General features: G+C 48.5%; 1 protein-coding gene across 1 annotated transcript in view; it reads right to left on the reverse strand.

Annotated features, from left to right (window-relative positions):
- Positions 1-21,229, reverse strand: part of DNHD1 (dynein heavy chain domain 1) — a 78,868-nt gene that overhangs the window by 11,544 nt on the left and 46,095 nt on the right. Inside the window, exons 18-29 of the mRNA XM_034995113.1 lie at positions 19,760-19,885; positions 19,347-19,444; positions 16,359-19,245; positions 15,974-16,148; positions 15,618-15,810; positions 15,088-15,376; positions 5,270-6,884; positions 4,872-5,080; positions 4,450-4,654; positions 4,271-4,373; positions 519-668; positions 87-269 (exon numbers count right to left, since the gene is read on the reverse strand). Coding sequence (XP_034851004.1) covers positions 87-269; positions 519-668; positions 4,271-4,373; positions 4,450-4,654; positions 4,872-5,080; positions 5,270-6,884; positions 15,088-15,376; positions 15,618-15,810; positions 15,974-16,148; positions 16,359-19,245; positions 19,347-19,444; positions 19,760-19,885 — 6,233 coding nt within the window. The remainder of the gene's footprint in view (positions 1-86; positions 270-518; positions 669-4,270; positions 4,374-4,449; positions 4,655-4,871; positions 5,081-5,269; positions 6,885-15,087; positions 15,377-15,617; positions 15,811-15,973; positions 16,149-16,358; positions 19,246-19,346; positions 19,445-19,759; positions 19,886-21,229) is intronic.

Genomic DNA, 21,229 nt, shown 5'->3' on the forward strand with positions numbered 1-21,229 from the left:
TTGCCCCAACTGCCTCACTCTGCCAGGTCCCCCCCCGCCCCGCTTAGGCCTCCACTCTCCTCCTCCATTGTGCTCCACATTCCTACCTGATAAAAATCCTCGGTGCCTAAGAGTTGCTTGGCACTGGCCCAGCCTCTTTCACAGTGGAACAGGTCGCACAGTGCATCGGTCACCTGGACCACCGATTCTGGTGGCGCTCGATAGCTCCGTATCTCCTCAAAGTCAGCCACCTGCAGCTGGCTCAGAGGTCCCAGGAAGGCCTTGCCCATCTAAATGAGGAGAGATGCACCCCTGAAGTGAGTTCCCAGAGTGTCCTCTTCCTTCAAGGTGCTGCCAGGAGGGATCATTTCTTCCTAGGGGTTCCCATGAGGGACAGTTCCTCAAGCCATCCTATTACCTTTGCCCCTCACCCCAAAGACTCCATGACAAGTCACCCCATTCTCTCCTCTGGGCATCCTGTGAAAGGCTGTCCCCTCCCAAGAGAGGACCAGTGCAGGGCAGGCAGCAGGAAAACCCACCTGCTCCAGGAAAGCCTCATGCTGAGCCTGCAGGGCATCCCGCTGCTTGGTCAGGTTCCCGATGAGGTTCTCCTGCTGCTGACACTCTCCTAGCTGCTGCCTGAACAGCAGCTTGCCCTTCTCTAGCTGCTGCTGATGTATGCTGACGGTCTGCAAACAGAGATCCAGGCTCTGCAGCTCCAGATCCTGGGCCAGTTGGGAATACCCCAGAGGGAGCCCCGGGGGCTTGGGACTCCAGCATACTCCTCGCTTGATAGTCAGGATGACCAAGTTGAACTCCATATAGGCCCAGAGCCCTGGACTGAGCCCTGAAACTGTCACTTGCTGGTGTGTGAGTCACACACCTGGTAACGCAGCTCCAAGTGGGTGATTGCTTCTCCTGATCTGCCACACAGGCCCCGGCAGTCTGACTCCAAAGCCTATGTGCTTATGCCACACTCTTCATCTTACTTGACCCATTAGTGGCATTTGTCACAGAAGACAGTTCCCTCGCTCTTGAAGCATTGTCTTCCTTTGACTTTCATGACCCCATGGTATCCTTTGGCTTTCTTCAGCTTCTTTGGTTGCTCTTTCTCAGTCTCTTCCTCTACCATCCCTTAAATATTCCTCAGCAATGTTTCAGGGCCTCTGTATCTTCTCATTCTACACTTCTATGTGTCCTCCCTAATCTCATGGCTTTGATTACCACTTCTATTTTAACAACTCTCAAATTGCTGTCTCAAGCCCGATTTTTTCCTGAGCCCCACATCCACATATCCATCTGCCTAGTGGCAGTCTCCTCTTGGATGCCTTGCATGCTCCCCGGACTCCACATGTCCCCAAAGGAACAATGTCTTGGCTACGCCCCATCAGGTCTCTTGCAATCTTATTTGCCTCCTCACCTGTTCTTTTTCTCAGAGAACTGTGGCAAAACACACCCAAGTTTCCTAAGGAAGAAAACCTCATTGTTCCCCTGACTCCATCTCTTCTATTCCCCTGACCCCAGCCCGTCTTTAAGGCTGTTCAGGTCTGCCTCCTACCTGTCTGTCCTGTGTGCTCCCCTGCCTGGGCCCGTGCTTCCTCACTGCTGTCTTAGTTTCTGCTCTACTCTGCTCTCCTTGCTGCAGCCAAAGACCATCATCCTCACATTCCCGAACACTCCCCACTCTCCCAGTTGGTTTATGAGGCCTCTGTGCCCAGGAGGCCTCGACTCCACTTTCCAACCTCATGTCTCTCCTCCCCCAGCACCCCACTCTCCAGCCATTCCTGACTTTCAGCTCCTCCAATGTGGCATGCGTTCTCTCGCCTCTGGGCATCTGCCCATGCTTTTCCTTCAGCCTGTGACATCCTCCCCACCCAGATCTTAGCTAACCTCCAGGTATCAACGTTGTGCACTTCATTCATTTGTTTCCATATTTAAGGAATGTTTTCAGTGCTTGCCATGTTCTACACATAACTCATTGTGGCACTTTGCTTTCTCTAGAAAAGTCTTGATACTTCAGAGCACCATGGACTTTCTCTGTCATAGCACACTGTCTTGTAATTGCCTGGATGAGTCTATATGTTCCAGTAAACTAGGTACCATGAAGGCAAGGATGGTACCTTATCTTTCTTATTAGGAGGAGCTATCATTTATTGAGCTCTTACTATGTGCCAGGACATTCAAATGCTGTCCATGTGCAATCTCATTTAATCCCCATCCTAACCTCTCTGGATCTTAGTTTTCTCATCTGTAAAATGGGAAAAAGGATAGCCACCTCAAAAAGTTGTAGCAAGGATTCTATTGACCTAGATCTAGATGTAGACATAGATGTAGACACGGACATAAGTATTAATAAGTGGATGGACAAGAAGAGTGGAGTTCAATTAATTTTTGTAGAGTACAGTAATGAATAATGAACCAGCTGAATATGAGAGAGAATAGAGACGAAGGGCTCCAGAATGACTCCTGGGATTTGGCTTAACTAAGTGGATGGTGATGCCGTTTCCTGGGGTGGGGAACTCTGAAAGAAGTACACACTATTATGGTTGTTGAATGAATGGCCAAGGGATCTGACACTGAATGCCTCTGACACTATGAACATCTCTCTCTCGCTCGCTCTCTCTTTTCTTAAGACTTTATTTTTAAGTAATCTCTACACCCAACACAGGGCTTGAACTCACAACCCTGAGATCAAGAGTTGCATGCTCTTCAGACTGAGCCAACCAGGCACCTCCACTATGAACATCTCTTATCCAGATTTTGGGCTTCTTATGTTGTCCTTTGATATAACTGACCCAGGGATCAAAGAATAATAGCACCTTTAAACCAGATTAATAATTCCTGGTATTAATAATCTTGGGAAATGGTAGGACCCAAGACAAGAAACTGGAATTTGGAAAACATGCGGGAGGCCATTCCTGTCCCTATGTGAACTTTTTTTTTTTTTTTTAATCTCAATGAGTCTTGAGGTTTCATCTAAGCTAGTGATCCTTGGTGGTGGATGGTAGGAGGGCACCAGTACTGTGAGAACTCTAGGGAGCATCGTTTACAGAGAACACGATGACAACCATGCATGTAGATACAATGGAATACATACTCCTACTAGAGTTGTGCAGCACTGGGTGATGGCCCTGAGGCACCCATCAAAAGAGACAGGCTAGGCATTGGGAGCTTATGGCCTGAGAGCCCAGTAGAGGGGAAGCATTTGTCTGTGTGTGGGTTGACCACTAGTTTACTTCTCTGGAAGTTATCCCTGAACCTTCACCAAAGCCTTGTGTAGCAGGAAGGAAAAAAAAAAAAAGCTATTTCAGAATTTCTCTTATTAAAAACAAAATGGGATTGGGCGCCTGGGTGGCTCAGTTGGTTAAGTGACTGCCTTCGGCTCAGGTCATGATCCTGGAGTCCCTGGATCGAGTCCCACATCGGGCTCCCTGCTCGGCAGGGAGTCCGCTTCTCCCTCTGACCCTCCCCCCTCTCATGTGCTCTCTCTCTCATTCTCTCTCTCTCAAATAAATAAATAAAATCTTTAAAAAAAATGGGATTTAGATTTGGACTAGAAAAATTCTCTCTTGTTACATGAGAATTATATTGGACGAGCTCTAAAGGAAAGGTGGAGCACTGAATAACACTGTGGAGTGGGCACCGGGAGAGGTGAGGAGAAGAGCTGGTGACTGGGAGATACCCTGTAGAGGAGGGTGACTAAAGAAGTTCAGGACAGTGAGGTCTAGTGTACCATTCCAATCTCTTTCTGGTTCTGGTCTAAAAATGTAAATTGCTCTGCTGCCATCACCCATCCACATTTCCCCAGTGTGCATGTGAGCCTTGTGTAGTTGGTGCTTTTGTGGAAGGAAGAGGGTACAGGGACAAAGCTGTGTGGGAAAGGAGGATGGCCATAAGAGGTGTGCCAATGAGCCAGGATAGAGAATCCAGAAGAAGGGGTAAGAGTAGAGGCAACCGTGAGAATGTAATCTCTGCCTCATCCCTGATGGGAATCTATTCAGATCTTGGACAGTATACTGGACTTCCCATCGTCAAAGTACACACTAAGGACAGCAGAAGCAGACTGGGGTTTCCTGTGTTTAGAAGAATCAGCCTGGTCTCAGCTGTGCCATGGGGAACTTTGAGCCTGAACTCTAGAGGAGGAGGCAGCAGGGATTAAAGAGATCCCCTGGGGAAAGGGGTACTCTCAGGAGATAAGAGCTAAGGTTCACTCTGGTTGGTTCCTCCAAAGCCCCCTGGGGGCTCCTGCTTTGCCCTCCTGTGCATACCTCATAATCTTCTCCCCCTTTACCTTGCGGGAGTCTTTCAGCAGCTGTTCCAAGTTGAAGACAAAGTTGGTGTAGGCATTGTGCTTCTCGATCAGCATTCTCAAATTTTCTAAGGCATTCTGGATCCTGGAGATACGATGTACCAATAAAGTGGGCCCAAGGAAGCAGAAGGAGGTACAGTGCGGGAAATGGGAGCACTCACCGCTGGAACTTGTTCTTAATCTGCAGAGTCATCTGTTGCTGCAGCAGCATGAAGGCGTCCAGAAAGTCTAGGAAAGTCTTGGGGGTGACGAGTGGTAACTCAGGGCATAGGTGTCCATAGTAGCTGACAGCCGAAAGGTGAATGAGAGCCATGGCTTTGGCCACCCTGGGAATTGACGCCTGGAGGTCTGGGCACTTCAAGGAGTCTGAAATGGGCATGATTTTAGCTTGTGAGTTTATAGGAGAATGGGAAAGTAAAGGGACCCTCTTCTGATTCAGGAAGGAAGGCAGAAAAGGTGAAGGGGATCACTAGGTTCTAGGGAGAGAGAGAGATATATATATATATAGAGAGAGAGAGACTGACCTGAGTCCTCACTAACACCTGGTTGAGAGGAGTAGTGAGAACAGGTAGAAAGGGCTCACCATCATCAATGGATAGATTCTGAGTGCTTTCCAGGTAGTACCGGACCACACTGATCAGGGAGTCTTGGTCCCAGGGTTCATAGCGGTCAATGCTAGCAATGGCCAGTTGAAGAAGCCTCAGGAAAAGGGTGGAGGGCAGCTGTCTGTGGGCCTGGTCATCTCCAAGCAGGATGAACATATGCAGGTGGTTGCAGACTTGCTGATAGAACCTGCGGGCCAGGGGCTCAGATACCATCCTCCCCTTTATCCCTGTTTGCCCATCTAGGCCCCAGTCCCAAACCTGACCCCTTAGCCCTCATCTTCTGAGCCCTCACAGCAGCTCTTAGATTTCTTTTTGGCCTTTTGGCCAGTGTAGAGCGAGAGCAGAGCAGCCCCTCCCATGGGGTTCCTGACCTCACCTCTGCAACAGCGTTTCCTTCTTGCTGTTCTGCTTGACACTAAGGTTCTCCCTGGGGAGATGTTCTTCAATGCTGTCCAGATCTGCCTCTGTATACTGGTCAGGGAAACTGCCCAAGGTTGCCAGGGCCAGCAGACGATGAAGGGTGGTAAGATCCACACCCTTGGGCACCAGCAGGGCCACCGGCTGGCCTAACACGCCAGCATGCCAACTGGCCTCCCGTAGGCACTGGAGGACGGCGTCCTCTGCGCCAGACGGCAGATGGAAGAGGCGGGCCTGGCAGATGCTAGCTGCCAGAGTGATGGCCGTACGGCGCCCAGTACCCAGAGCCCTTGAGAACAACAGGCCGTGCTGCCGGGGCCTGGCCAGCACCCGGACCAGGCGGGCCACGTGCTTGGCCATGGAGTGGCACCGGGCAAGGTGGGCGTTCAGCTTCAACTGAGCAGCTGCAGTGGACAGCTGCTCCTCCAGGCTCTCCCACTGCCGTTCCAGGTACAAGCTGGGGCTCTCAGAGCTGGACCCCAGGATCAGCTCCTGACTGAACACCAGGTCTGAGGGCTTTTCCTGGGGGCGGAGTAGCAGCACTGGTAGCAGAAGGGGTGAGGCCGTGTCCCTCCGGGAGGTTTTCTGCCACCTATTCTTGCTTCTGTTTAACTGGAGTCTGTAGCCAGAAGCCTTTGTGCCCTCCTGCTGGCTTATCTTCGGACTTAGGCTTTCTATGGTCTCCCTCCTTACTGGTGCTATGGAAGGTGCTAGACCCGAATCACAGGAGGGTGAGCTGGTGGTGACCTGCAGGCCATAAGGGTCCTCCTCCTCCTCTGTCTCACTGTCGCTGTTGCTTAAGTCTTCCCACTGGGCCAGCTCCCCTTCGGATTCCACTTCAGGCACCCTCTCCTCCTCCTCCTCTTCCTCCTCCTCCTCCTCAGAGCCCTTGGCCCCATTCTGGGGTGCTGGCCCACAGCAGAACACACTCTGAGCTACTTCTAGGAGCAGCTTGGCGCAGTGAGAGCGTTCCCTAGGGCTGTCCAGCCGGTCACAAAAGGTTCTCTGGGCCTCGTGCAACCAGAGACGCACCATGTTGCGCATGGCCACCATAATCGTCAGGCGGGTGCCACGCAAGCCTGACACCCGGCGCAAGTGCTCCTGATGGCTGGGACAGTCCAGAAAGCCCCGGGAGCCCATCCTGGTGGGCAGCAGCTGTAAGCTGCCCAGTAGTTGGCTCACAGAGTGCAGGGAGAAGCGGTAATGTGGGTGGAGGGGGGAAGGCAGAAAGCAGTTGCCCACGGCCTCCCAGGCCTCCACCGAGGCCCGGACCAAGGCTTTTGCTAGAAGCCCCTCCCGTTCCACAGAGGGAAAGCGCTCAAGCCAGGCCTGGATGCTCGGTGTGTGCCTGCTCAGCAGCATGGCCTGGGTCACGCTCCCCAGGGCCAGCACTGTGAAGAGTCGAAAGAGGCGTGGGCACAGTGGGCGCTCACAGAAGCCTGGTACTGTGGCCGTGGCCAGGAAGTTGACCACAGGCTGCAGCGTCTGCAATTCCAAGGTGCTGTGGGCGTACACCGTGCCATCTATGGCCTGGCGCAGAGTCTCCAACACTGGCTGGCAGCTCTTCTCTGGGTCTGTGGGACATGAAGGGGTGCACATGACAGTGTCACTCTCTTCTTCCTGTCCCTGCATCACTGGCTTTACTTCTGGCGCACACAGGGTTCTAAAGGAATTTTGTACACCTGATGCGTTGGGACTCGGTCATGTCTGAGTAAATTGATCTCTCTCCCCCACACTCTCCCTACACATAAGTAATTTCTTCTTTCTTCTCCCCGCAAATCCCACTTCTGTGACCAATTATTCGTTAACGGTAGGAAGGTTTGGAAGCTGAGATGGATGGAAACCTGATCTGACCACAAGAGGGGGAAAGTGCAACCATCACACGCAGAGGTGGGAGTTAGCACATGTGCTTTTCTGTAAAGTCAATGTTAAGATATGATTTATATAAAATAAAATGTACACATTTTAAATGTATAGTTCAGTGAGTTTTGACGAATGTATACATCTATGTAACTGCTACCCCAATGATATTTAGAACATTTTCATCATCTCAGAAAGTTACCTCATGATCCTTTGCAGTCAGTCCCCCTACCACATTGTCCCAGGAACTTCCATCTGATCTGATTTCTATCACTATCGATTAGCTTTGCCTGTTCTTTTTTTTTTTTTTTTTAAGATTTTACTTATTTTAGAGAGTGAGCACGAGCAGGGGTTGGGGCAGAGGGAGAGGGAGAATCCCAAGCCGACTCTGCGCCAAGCCGAGCCCAGAGCCTGAGCAGGGCTCAATCCCATGACCTTGAGACCACGACCCGGGCCGAAACCAAGAGTTGGATGCTGAGCCACCCAGGAGCCCCATAGCTTTGCCTGTTCTAAAGCTTCATATAAAGGGAATCATATAGTATGTAGTTTGCCACGTCTGGCTTCTCTTACTCAGCATGATTCTGGGATTCACCCATGTTTTGTGTGCATCAGTGTGTTGCATTTTATTGGAATAGTAGTATTCCAGTATAAAAATACCAGAATTGTAGATCCAGTGACACACTGATGGGCATTTAGGTTGTTTCCATGTTTTGACTCTGCAGAATAATACTGCAACATGTGCTATTGGCCACTCACAAATCTTACCTTTGTGAAGTATCTATTCTTTTATCCATTTTTTAAAAAATGGAGTTTGTTTTCTTATTGAGTTGTAAGAGCTTTTTTATGTATTCTGGGCAGGTCCTTTGTCAGATATGTGTATCATATTTCTGTGTATGGCCCATTTTTCATTTTCTTAACAGTGTCTTTTGAAGGGCATAGGTTTTTAATTTTCCTAAAATTCAATTTTTGTGTCCTATTTAAGAAATCATTTCATCTAACCAAGGTCACACAGATTTTTCTCTAACATTTTTTTGTAAAGTTTTATAGTTTTAGCTTTTACATTTAGGTCTTGAATTGATTTATAATTAATTTTTGTGTATGTCATGGGGTAGGATGTACGGTTCCCTTTCACCCACACAGATATGTAGTTGTTTCAACTCCATTCCTTGAAAGGACTATCCTTTCCCCTTTTGAATTATCTTGGCACAATTGTTGAAAACCAGTTGACCATATATGTTCATATATCAGATTCTCTATTCTGTTCCATTAGTCTGTTTGTATCCATGTCCTTATACCAGTACCCTACTCTCTTGATTACTATAGCTGTATAGGAAGCCTTGAAATAACTAGTGTAAGCCCTTCTACTTTGTTCCCCTTTTTCAAAGTCGTTTTGGCTCTTCTAGGCCTTTTGCATTTCTGTAAGTCTCAGAATGAGTTTATCAATCCTGTCATTTTCTACAAAAAAAAAAGTCTGCTCAGATTTAGATTGGCATTGCATTGAATCTATAGATCAATTTGGGAAGAATGAGCACCTTAATGATATTGACTCCTCTGACCCATGAACATGGTATATCTCTCCATTAATTTAAGTTTCCTTTATCTCAGCAATATTTAGTAATTTTCAGTGTACATCTCTAATTAAGTTTATTCCTAAATATTTTAAGCTTTCAGATGATATTTTAACTATATTTAAAATTTTTGCTCGTTACTAGGATATAGAAATACTAACGATTTCAATAGATTGACTATGTATCCTATGACGCTGCTAAATTTTTTTTAAAGATTTTATTTATTTGAGAAAGAGCACACAAGTGGAGGGGAGAGGCAGAGGGAGAATAGCAGACTCTCCGCTGAACAGGGAAGCCCTACACGGGGCTCGATCCCAGGACCCCGGGATCATGACCAGAGCCAAAGGCAGATGCTTAACCGACTGAGCCACCCAGGCGCCCCGACCCTGCTAAATTAAATTCACTTATTTATTCTAGCAGTTTTGTAGGGTTTGTTTTTGTTGTTGTAGATTCCTTAGGATTCTCTAGGTAGAAAATCATATTATATGTCAGCAGAGACAGTATTACTTTGTCTTTTCCAATTTTAAAGGCTTTTATTTCTTTTTCTTATTGCACTGATGTGGGTCTCTGGTGCAATATTGAATAGAAGCAGTGAAAGTGGACGTTGTTGCCTTGTGACTGATCTTTGAAAGTGTTCAATATTTCACCATTAAGTATATAATTAGCTATAGGTTTTAATAGATGCCCTTCATCAAACTGTGAAAGTTCCCTTCTATTCCTAGTTTGCAACCATGAACAGAGTTGAATTTTATCAAGTGCTTTCTCTTTATCTATTGTGATGATCTTAAACTTTTCCTCATTCTGTTAACGTCATGAATTACACTGATTTTTGAATGTTGAGTCACCTTTGCATTCTGGGGATATACTGCTTAAGCTACATCCCACAGATTTTTTTTTTTTTAAGATTTTATTTATTTATTTGACAGAGAGTGAGCACGAGAAGGGGAGTGGCAGGCAGAGGGAGAAGCAGGCTCCCCGCTGAGCAAGGAGCCTGATGTGGGACTCGATCCCAGGACCCTGGGATCATGACCTGAGCCGAAGACAGAAACTTAACCCACTGGGCCACCAGGCCACAGATTTTGATAACTTTTTTTTTCATTATTTTTCAGTTCAAAATATTTTCTAGTTTACCCTGTGGTTTCTTGGATGCATGAGTTATTTAGAAGTGTGGTTTTTATTTTATTTTATTTATTTTATTTTATTTTATTTTATTTATTTTTTAGAGAGTGTGAGGGGGCGGTGAGGAGGGGCAGAGGAAGAGGGAGAGAGAGGATTTTAAGCAGGCCCAGCACAGAGCCTGACGTGGGGCTCGATCTCATGACCCTGAGATCATGACCTGAGCTGAAATCAAGAACCAGATGCTTAGCTGACTATGGCACCCAGGCACCCCTAAAAGTGTGTTGTTTAATTTTAAAGAATTTGGGAATTTTCTAGGTATATTATTGTTACTGAGTTTTATTGCTGTAGTCAGAGAAAATATTCTATAAATTTTAATCCTTTGAAATTTGTTGAGACTTATTTTATAGCCCAGTATGTCATCTATCTTGGAGAATGTTCCATGTACTCTTTTTTTTTTTTTTTAAGATTTTATTTATTTATTTGAGACAGAATGAGAGAGAGAGAGAGAGCACATGAGAGGGGGGAGGGTCAGAGGGAGAAGCAGGCTCCCTGCCGAGCAGGAAGCCCGATGCGGGACTCGATCCAGGGACTCCAGGATCATGACCTGAGCCGAAGGCAGTCGCTTAACCGACTGAGCCACCCAGGCGCCCTCCATGTACTCTTGAAAGGAAAATGCATTTTGCAGTTGGTGGGTATGACGTTCTGTAAATGTACATACAGTTGATAGTGTTATGTAGATCTATACCTTATTTCCTTTTCCTCTCTCCTGTTCTATCAATTATTGAGAGGAGTGTTAAATCTCCTACTATGATTTTTGTACCTGCTATTTCTTTCTCGTTTCTATCCATTTTTTTCTTTATATATTTTGAAGCTGTTTCAGGTGCATTCACATTTAGAACTTTGATGTCTTTTTTATTAATTAAATCTTTTAAGGAGGAGATATCCAGTTCTCTCTCTCTGGTAATACCCTTTGTCTTGAAGGACTTTTTGGAGTGCTTAGGAGTTTACATTCAATGTCATTATTCATATGGTTGGTTTAAAGTCCATCATACTATCATTTGTCTTCTAATTATCTCTTTTATTTTTAATTTCTCTATTGCTCATTTTCTGCTTCCTTTTACAAAACTTAAGTATTTGTATATTTAAAATATTATATATTTTAAATTATATTCTTTGCTATTATTAGTGATTTTTTTAAAAGATTTTATTTATTTATTTGACAGACAGAGACACAGCAAGAGAGGGAACACAAACAGAGGGAGTGGGAGAGGGAGAAGCAGGCTTCCCAAGAGCAGGGAGCCTGATGCAGGGCTCAATCCCAGGACCCTGGGATCACGACCTGAGCCGAAGGCAGACGCCTAACGACTGAACCACCCAGGCACCCCTATTTAGTGATTTTTCCAGGGTAATATTATGCCTCCCTAATGATTTGATACTTTTAAGTAATATCATGCCACTTCACACTTCATACCTGACCTTTCCCACTTCCTATCTCATATTGCACGAATGTAAGAACCTTACAATAGTATAATTTTTACTCCCTGCTCCCTACCCTATCCTTTTACTAGTGTCCCAATTTATTTTCTACCTCTGTCTACATTACCAACTCCATCTAGAAACGTTATTACTTAAATTTCACATATGAGTAAAATCATATGGTATTGTTTTTCTCTGATGTATTTTGCTTAGCATAATACATTCTAGCTCCATCCACACCATTGCCAATGACAGATGAACATATGGGGAGGGGGAGAGAGAGGGAAGCAAACCATAAGAGACTCTTCAAGATAAGGAACTGAGGGTTGATGGAGGGAGGTGGGTGGGGGATGGGCTAGGTGGGTGATGGGTATGGAGGAGGGCACTTGTGATGGGCACTGGGTGTTATGTGTAAGTGATGAATCACTGAATTCTACTCCTGAAACCAATATTGCACTGTAAGTTAACTAACTGGAATTTAAATAAAAATTTTTAAACTGTTGACTTTGTTTTAAGGAAATTAAGAGATGAAAAAGATAGCTATTTATATGCACCCACATATTTACCATTTCTGGTGCTCTTCATTCTTTTCTGTAGATCTGAGTTTCCATATGATACTATTTCCCTTCTACCTGAAGAACATCTTTTAGGCATTTGTTTTTTAAGAGAGAGAGAGCACGAGGGGCAGGGAGCCAGGGTAGGGGGGTGGGCATGCAGTTCAGAGGGAGAGGGAGAGAGAGAATCTTAAGCAGGCTCCCCACCCAGCGTGGAGCCCATCGCAGGCCTTGATCTTACAAGACCCTGAGATCATGACCTGAGCCAAAATCGAGTCGGCTGTTTAACTGACTGAGCCACCCAGGTGTCCCTTTTAGCATTTTTTTTTTCCTAAAGATTTTATTTATTTATTTGAAAGAGAGAGATGATATGCTGTCAACAAATTTCAAAGGATTAAAATTTATAGAATATTTTCTCTGACTACAACAATAAAACTCAGTAACAATAATATACCTAGAAAATTCCCAAATTCTTTGAAATTAAACAACACATTCCTAGGGGTGCCTGGGTGCCATAGTCAGCTAAGCGTCTGGTTCTTGATTTCAGTTCAGGTCATGATCTCAGGGTCATGAGATCGAGCCCTGCATCAGACTCTGTGCTGGGCGTGGAGCCTGCTTTAGATCCTCTCTCTCCCTCTTCCTCTGCCCCTCCTCACCCCTCGCTCTCACACTCTCTAAAAAACAAATAAAATAAAATAAAATAAAATAAAAACCACACTTCTAAATAACTCATGCATCCAAGAAACCACAGGGTAAACTAGAAAATATTTTGAACTGAAAAATAATGAAAAAAAAGTTATCAAAATCTGTGGGATGGGGCGCCTGGTGGCCCAGTGGGTTAAGCTTCTGTCTTCGGCTCAGGTCATGACTATGATGTGCCTAGGGATGGTTTTCTTTTTATTATTTTACTTGGGGATAACTGAGCTTTCTATATCTGAAAAGTCAGTATTTTCCAAGAAATTTGGGGAAGTTTTGATCATTATTTCCTCACAGGTTTTTTTTTTCTGCCCTATTCTCTCCCCTTTCCTTCTGGAACTCCAGTTGTGTGTGTGTATGGAGCTCTATTCATATTCAATATTTTTTTGTTTTTCAGGATTCACTGACTTTCTTTTGCTAGCTCCAATCTGCTATTAAACCATACAGTGAATTTTTCATTTCAGTTACTGTATTTTCCACTTCTAAAATTTCTGTTTAGTTATTTTTAGTAGTTTCCATTTCTTTGCAGAGATTACCTATGTGTTCATTCATTCAGGTCATATTTTCCTTTAAGTACCTGAGGACTTTTATAATAGCTGTAATAGCTGCTATAAATATTTGCTGGATTCAACTTCTTGACCATTTCAAGGTCAGTTTTTATTGACTGTTTTTTCCAGACAGTGGGTCACAGTTTTTTGTTTTGTTGTACATTTATTAATTTTTTATTTTATACTAGATGTTTTAGTGGCTGTCACCCTGGGATATCTTTTACGCTGCCGGCTGTAATATACTTCACTCCACAACACTACTTGCAATGTTTTCAACCTTCCTGTTGAAATCTCTTCTCAGTTGCTATCCACAGATCTGAATTTACTCTTTCTATTTTCCACTGACAATAACAAATTATTTGTGCAAATTCACTGAAAGGCCCAAATAATAGAGTTGTAGAAAATTACAGGTTTTGGTGCTACACAGACTTAAATTTTAATCTTGGTTCTGACACTTACTGGCTAGAGTGTCTTGGGCAAGTTATAAAATCTTTCAGTTTCTTCATCTTTAAAATGATCATAACAAATCTTCATCTTTTTAAAAGATTTTATTTATTCGTTTGAGAGAGAGAGAGATAGAAAGAGCACAAGCAGGGGGAGAGGCAGAGGGAGAGGGAAATGCAGACTCCCCGCCGACCAGGGAGCCCCATGGGGGCTCGATCCTAGGACCTAGAGATCAGGACCTGAGCCAAAAGCAGACCCTTAACCATCTGAGCCACCCGGGCACCCAAACAAATCTCCACCTTAATGGGCTTTTATAAACACTAAAGATGATCTAGATAAAATGTGCAGAACATAGCCCTCAATAAATTGTATACCACCTGATTCAAGTTTTCTACATCCCATAAAAGACTTCAGTGTCTAACTGGACAATCCAGCTAATGCTTTAGTCCACTCACTTCCCTGACTCCATTTCTGCCCATTCCCATGGCCATATTCAAACCTGTCACCATCTAGAAGCACACCACTTTAGAAACTTTAAACTTCAATATTCCAAACTTTTACCACAATTTCCCCTTTCCTTTCTAATCTTTGCTTCTACAAACTCTTACTGAGCACTTGCTTCCTGTTGAATCTATCAAAATGAGTAAGACAAATCTCTCTTCTCATGAAGCTCAGAGTGTACTGGAAGGATCAACAAGTGAACATATAATCATAAAACCATGGTTGTCACAGACTTTTGTACAGAACACAAGGTGAGTATCTAACCTAGCCAGGAGGCTCAGGTTTCCTGAAGAAGATAGTGACTAAGATTATTTGTAAAGAACAAGGACCTAGCCAGATAAATAGAGTAGGGAAGGCAGAGAGGACAGCAATCCCAGAGGCTAGAGGAAGCTTGACTTACTGAATGCCTGTACATAGATGAGTCCAGTTAGAGTACAGAGTGTAAGAGCCTAGAGAAGAAAGCCTCACCGTAAGGAGCCTTGCAAGAGCATTCCCAATGGTCCGGGTAATGACTGTCTGAACCAGGGAAGATGGACTGGAAATAAGTGGAAAGATTTGAGAGATATTTAGAATGCCAAATTGAGAGACACAGTGAATGGACTTTGGTAAGAAAGGGGGAGATGCCAACAAGATTTCTAGCTTAGGTGACTGGATGGATGGTTGTACTAGTTACTTAGAGGACAGGAGCAGGTTTTAGGGGTAAGATGATGAGTTGAGTCTGAAGTGCCAATGGGACAACAAGGTAGAGATACACAGTAAGGAGTTGGATAAACAGGTCTAGTGCTTAGAAGAAAAGCCTGACCTGGGGATGAAGATTTAGCAGCCAAACACAGAGATGGTGTGATTGTTCGGGGAGCACATGAACAATGAGCAGATATGAGCAGATACGAAGAATGGGATGCTGAGATTTGGTCTGTAGGTGTCTAATTGGGAGTCAGCAAGTATTATTAGGGATTTTACAGCCTTAAGAGATCACAACGACTCCTTCCTTCCCTCCACCCAGCTCCTTACCAGAAGCGGCCAGGTGCAGATCCTCCAGCAGGAAGAGGAGGGAGCCCTTAGAATCCAGGTGCTGCCCAGGCCATGGGGCAGCTTGTGCTTGGCCCTGGGCCCCTCGACTCAGCAGCAGGCGAAGGTGGATGGGAGTGAAGGCAGGGTGGATGGGGCTGCGCACGTACGGATGCTGGGGCCCCACAAGCACCTCCACAAAGGTGGACTTCCCGGTTGCCGCCTCTCCAGCCAGCAGCACGGGGTGTCCCTCTGACAGAAGCAGGTCCACCACATACAAGAGCCGTTCAGTCTGTGGGACAGGAGCAGGGCTTTACTGGGGCAGCACCAGTTTAGGAGAGTAATTTAGCTGAAAGCGAAGTCTAGGGGTCTCGGCTTAGAGCTGCACTCGCAGAACACTTCACATGTTCTCGTGATTGTGAGAACGTATCAAAGAACGGGAGCAGGTGGGCCTTAGCTGGGCCGAGAACATGGACTCCCCCAGGATATCTCCTTGAGCCCCAACCCCAGCTGCTGCCCCACTGTCTTCACACCTGCGGAGAAGGGTGGAAGGTGCCCAGAGTTCCCCTGATGCAGCTGCCCAGGTAATGGCCAGTGAAGGGGACCAGGGTCCCATTATCAGGGCACACATGTAGATCAAACACCAAGGCTGAAGGCGGTGGCTCAGGATAGTTGGAGAGGCAACTGATAGAACCCCTCAAGAAGGAATCAAAGAGGGGCCAGAGCCTGTTCAGATGGGTGTACGAGCAAAAGGGTCAGTTACCACAGTACCATTTGTGACACACACTCCACCCGCCCCCCGACAGTGATGTCACCTGGGTTTTTAACTCCCATGCGCCAGTCCATCTCAGCCCTCCGCGTCACCCCCCAGCCCCGCCCCTGCAGATACCTGGAGGGAAGGTGGCCTCCAAAGCCCCAGATCAACGCGAAAAGAAAGCTGCTGACAGCCAGCAAATGTTCCTTGCGCTGATTAGGTACATCATCACTGTCAACCTGGGACCAGTTCAGAGAGCTGCTTTTTGAGGACTTGAAGCTTTGGGCCACCTCGCTAAAGCTGAGGTCTTCTGCAAAGGTCCCCATGGCCAGAATGGGAGCCCGGGTAGGAAAAGTGGGGGTGGGGGGTGGGGAGAGAGTAGAGATTGGCTGTCACTGTCCACTTCCGGTCCCCTGGCCCAAGCCCACCGAAGAGCCCATGCTCCAGGCACCAGCTCTCTGCCAGCTCTCCTCAAGGCCCCTCATCTCCAAACCGTCCCTTCCCTTTCCCTTCCCTTCACCTGAGACATGTGCCTTCTGCCCCTCATCTATGCGCAGGTAGGGGTCCAGCAGACAGCGTAAGATACGGGCCAGGCTGGTGACTTCAGCCACACCTGGGCAAACGGCCTGCTGCCCATGTACATGCAGCAGAGAGCTGGCGCCCTGGCGGGTGAGGAACTGGAACGTCGCTGGCACCAGCACTTTGGCCAGGTGGTTGAGCTCGGTGACCGTGTGTTGCTGCAGGCGGTACTCGTGGGGCAGGGCTGCCATCAGGACGCTAAGCATCCCCTGCCACGTCTGCTCCCCACCACACCAGACCAGGGCACACTGGCTCACCACTGTGGGGGACACGCCTGTTGCATCTCCCACCTCCATCAGGAGAAAAGTACCTGGGGGTCGTGCTATCTGCTGACCGTTGGGGAGGCTGAGCTGGGGGGCGTCTTTCAGGAGGCAGGTGATGGAGTCCAGCCAAGCCGCACTGGCGACCCCATCACATATTATCCAGTGCTGGGTCCCCACTGATTCCTGTGGTGGCCCCTTTGGGCCCACAGTCTTACCCGGACTGGCTGCACGCAGCAGCCTAGGGAAGACGCCGTGGTGCCAGCAGGGGCCCTCTAGCCATCCCAGGAACTCCTGGGGGCTGAGGACATTGGGGTACAGGTGCGTGATCTCCACCGGCTGGCAGCCCTGGCTTGAGGCGTCCTCCCTGGCCGCCAGCCGATTCTGGATCTTAAATAAGCTGTGCCAACAAGTGGTTTTGCCACTGCCGGCAGGGCCCAGGAGCAAAACACCCAGAGCCCGGCCCAGAGCCTGGCTCAGCTGCTCCAGGGACCCCAGACTGTCAGGGCTGGGATGAATGCCCATCTGCTGCAGTTCCTCCACCAGCAGTGGCTTCCTCGGCGCGTGGGCCACAGGCTGTGCCAACAGCTGCCTGGCATTAGGGAAGAGCCCACAGAGCAGCTCTTGGAGGTTGTGCAGGCGGATACCAGTGAGGATGCTGAACAGCGGTGAGCGTAGCAGGGCACGCAGTAGGGCAGCCTCTTCGGTCACAGCCAGGCTGTGGGCCTGCTGGGACCTGGGCTCCTCCTTGGTTGTGTTTAAATCCTGTATCATGTCTTCCAGTACGTGCTGGAGCAGGGCCAAGCGGCAAGGCAGGGGCGCAGACACCAGCTCGAGCTCCAGGGCGAAGAATCTCGATAGGCAGGAAGCCATGCGGGAGGCATCCCGCATCCCTGCACCCAGCAGGGTCAGCTCTGCCACTCGCTGCAGGTCAGGCAGAGTCAAGGCCACAGGCCGCAGCAGCAAGCGCAGGTTGGCAGGCACGGCAGGGCTCAGGGAGCGCAGCGTCAGGAGAGAGCCATAGCCAAGGCGCACGTATACGTGGTGTTTCTCAAAGAAGCCACTGCCGAGGAGCTGGGGTTGCGTGGGGTCCATGGTGCTGATGCTGCGGGAGGCCTCCTGGTACAGCGGGGCATAGAGGTGGTGCAGGTCAGCCAGGCGCCGGCCCAGGGCGGAGAGCAAGCCAGGGGGCAGGCGCTGGGCGGCTTCCAACAGCAACCAGGCACCGCCCTGCAAGGCCCCATGCAGGTAGTTGCTTAGGCTCTGGGCCTCCATCTGAGGCAGGCAAGGCATCGTCACCAGCTGGCGCCCCAGGGCCCGTGCCAGGCTCTTCGCCGTGGCTGCCTTGCCTACTCCCTCGGGGCCCAGCAGAGTCCCACAGGCCACCTCCTCCAGGGCCAGCAGCAGTACCAGGGCTGGCCGCTCAGGCAACAGGCTGGGCAGAGACCCCAGTCTGGGACCCAGGTACTCATAATTGTACAGGAAGGACCGGCCTAGCACGTCTACCCAGCACGCCGCTGGCGACGGAGAAGTCGCAGCCGATGCAATCGTCTTGAGACTCTGCAGGGGGCTTTGGGGAACGATGTGAGGTGAACCCAGGTGGTATTTGAGTTGGCGAGCCCAGTGGAAATCTGTCAGATCGCTGACCTGGTGCTCCTGCAGGAGCTGTGCTATATCCCGGTGAGTCACTGCCATGACCAGCAGGGCACTGAGCAGGCTGGTCTGGCGGACAGAAGCCAGGGGCTGCTCGCCCTGGGAGGCCCTCTGGGCCCGTATAAAGTGCACCAGGGTCTCGAGCTTGCACACATGCACGGGGACCATGGCCGAGGCCCTCCCCCCGAGCAGAGCCTCCTCCACCTCTGCCCGCCACAGCACTTCCTCAGCCACCAGCACACACTGCCAAGGGAAGGCCTGGACCAGGTGGAACCAGTGGTGGGCGAACAGCTGTGGGGGCAGCTGGTCTTCCTGGGGCAGCTGCTTGAAGGCCTCATCCATCGGTGGGCCCAGAGCAAGGCGGGAGGCCACACAGCCCTGCAACTTGTGCACCAGTGCCGAACGCAGGCACTTCTCCAGGGAGGCCAGCCACTTGGGGAGATCTGGATGCAGGGGAATGGACCTCTGCAGCTTCACCTGCTCCCCACCTGCCCCCAGCACTGCCAGGGCCTCCACCTGAGTCGATGTGTTGGGGCTTGCCTCCCGGTCACCCATGTGTTCGTCAGGTGGGCTGGACGTGAAGCTCACGGCGTGCACATGAGGAAAGCAGCGTCTTACCCACAGCTGAGCCTCACAGGACTCCAGTGGGGCAGCCAGCAGGGCCACCAGCTCACTATCACTGAGGAAGAAGAGGCGGGGGAAATGAGCACACACACTATAGAGCACGTTCTTCAGAGCCATAATGATGCCCTCCAGCTCCACGGAGCCTGCTTGCAGCAGCTGCTGCAGCTGCTGCCCTTGGAAATGAGGGCTCCGCTTGACACTGGGCACTATAAGTGACAGAACCAGGGGGTCATCTACAGAGATCTGCATCAGGGTCCGATACTGGTCATCCGTGGCCTTGAACCTGGAGTTCTGCGGTGAGAGAGGGGGTAAAAGTGAGGGCAGCTCTCCCTCCCCACCTGAGCCCCACAGCGCAGTAGCCCTTGTCCACCTGCCTCACTCTTTTTCCCTACCAGGTCAGGACTAGGAAACTCGATCTTCATCTCGTGCAGAACTTTATTCAGAAAAATCCACTGCTGCTGGAAAGTCACCCACACCTCCAGCAGGGCACCTGTGTGAGCAGCCAGAGGAACACTGGATGGAGACTAGGGTTTAGCTTCTGCGAGGGGGTCCAGCTGGTCCTGACCTCTCAGGATGCCCCCCCAAAACACTCAGCAGGACCCAGGGATCTTGCTTGGAAGACAGCAAACTTCCGCCGTGAATAAACTTTCGCCTGGTCACCTCAGCCCAAGAAGTGGCTCTGAAGGGGGTCCTCACTCTGTCCTTCTGATCTCCCCCGCCACCCAAACCCCACCTCTTACCCCATCCCTCCAGGCTGTCCCACCTCAGGTCCCGCCCACTCACCCAGCTAGAGGCCGGCACTCACTCAGGCTATGCATGATGGTTACCCACTCCAAAGCTACTTTGTTTAAGTCTCCTGACTTTTGGATGGCCAGGATCTTGAACAACACCTGAAGACTTTCCTGGATAGAATCCTGCAGGCTGCTGTAATCTAAGGAAGAGTGGGTTCCAGCTCAGCTGAGCTGGCAGTCAGATGGGGCAAGGGCAGGGATGACTATTACCCAAATTACACTGAAACTCACAGTTCTCAAGCTATTCTCTAGAAGACCCAAACATGTCTTCTTCCACTAGGTGAAAAGTATGCTCACCGAGAGTCAGAATGTGTCTGCAAGCCTGTTCATGTGAGTTATAATCTTAAGTACAGAATTTGATCTAATATTATGTTAAGCACTGAAATATGGGTGGGGAAGGAGTTGCTGGTTCTACAGAAACTATGGAAAGCCTTCAGTAAAGGTGAGTTGATAAAAACATGATATTAAATTAGGTATAGGCCAGTCAATTTTTAAAACTTGGGAAATTATAATAAAAATCTAGAAAAATTCTGGACTCTAGCAACTTCACAAGTGTCTTCATGTCACTGCCCAACTTTACAGAAATTGAAAGCGGAAATGGTGGACAATGCATTAATGCAGGAAAGGCGATGAGGAACTTCTATCAGTCAACGACAAATCAAAGTAAAGCTCTTATCCTTTGGATAAAAGGTTAGTAAATCAATGTATGTTTATATGTTTTAAGCTAAAGTAAAAATCTTAAGCCATATATACATCATATTTTATGATCTTCCTATTTAACTTTGAATTTGCCGGTTGGGTTTCAAGTGGGCTGGATAAGAGAATTTCTCTCCTACTGGCAATTCCCTAACTATGCCATCTCGGGGCCTGTACATATGTTGTTCCCTCTGCCTGGCATGCTCTTCTCTCCCTGTAAGTTTGGCAAACTCCTACTCCTTCAGGGGTCAGCATGAGGCCTTTGCCTGTGGGAAGAGAAGATTCCTCTGACTCTCCCTGGTCCTTTGAAGCTGGTCCTCTTTCTGAGATTCTACTGCCCTCGGTTAGGTTCTCCACCATGCACTCATCTCTATTCTATTGTCCTCTTTCACTGGACTGGGAGCTCCTGAGGGACAGGACTTCGGTCTGTGAACCCCCACGCCTCCTGTATTTGGCTCAGAGAAGGCAGGTAGGTTTCATGTAGGAACGACAAAAGAGGAAATGAGTGGGCAGAAGATCAGACAGCAGGATGCAATCTGGAGGAAGGAGCACTGGAAAATGGAGAGACATGACGGTGAGGGATTTCTTAGTACACCCAGAAAGGGAAGGACCTTTGCTGAAGAGGCAGGCACTGGGCAGGAGGAGGGAGCTCCCAAGATTAAGACTTAATAGGAGCTACATGAAAGACACTGTCTCAGGACAGACTGATGTCTCCTCCTGTCCAGTAAGGATGGGGCCCTGCTGGAGAAGCTAGATCCCACAGGGCTTGGTGGACACAGTGGACAAAT

Source organism: Mirounga leonina, unplaced genomic scaffold, assembly GCF_011800145.1.
Source record: "Mirounga leonina isolate KUSES-001 unplaced genomic scaffold, KU_Mleo_1.0 Mir_92, whole genome shotgun sequence".
In the NCBI taxonomy this organism is placed as follows: Eukaryota; Metazoa; Chordata; class Mammalia; order Carnivora; family Phocidae; genus Mirounga; species Mirounga leonina.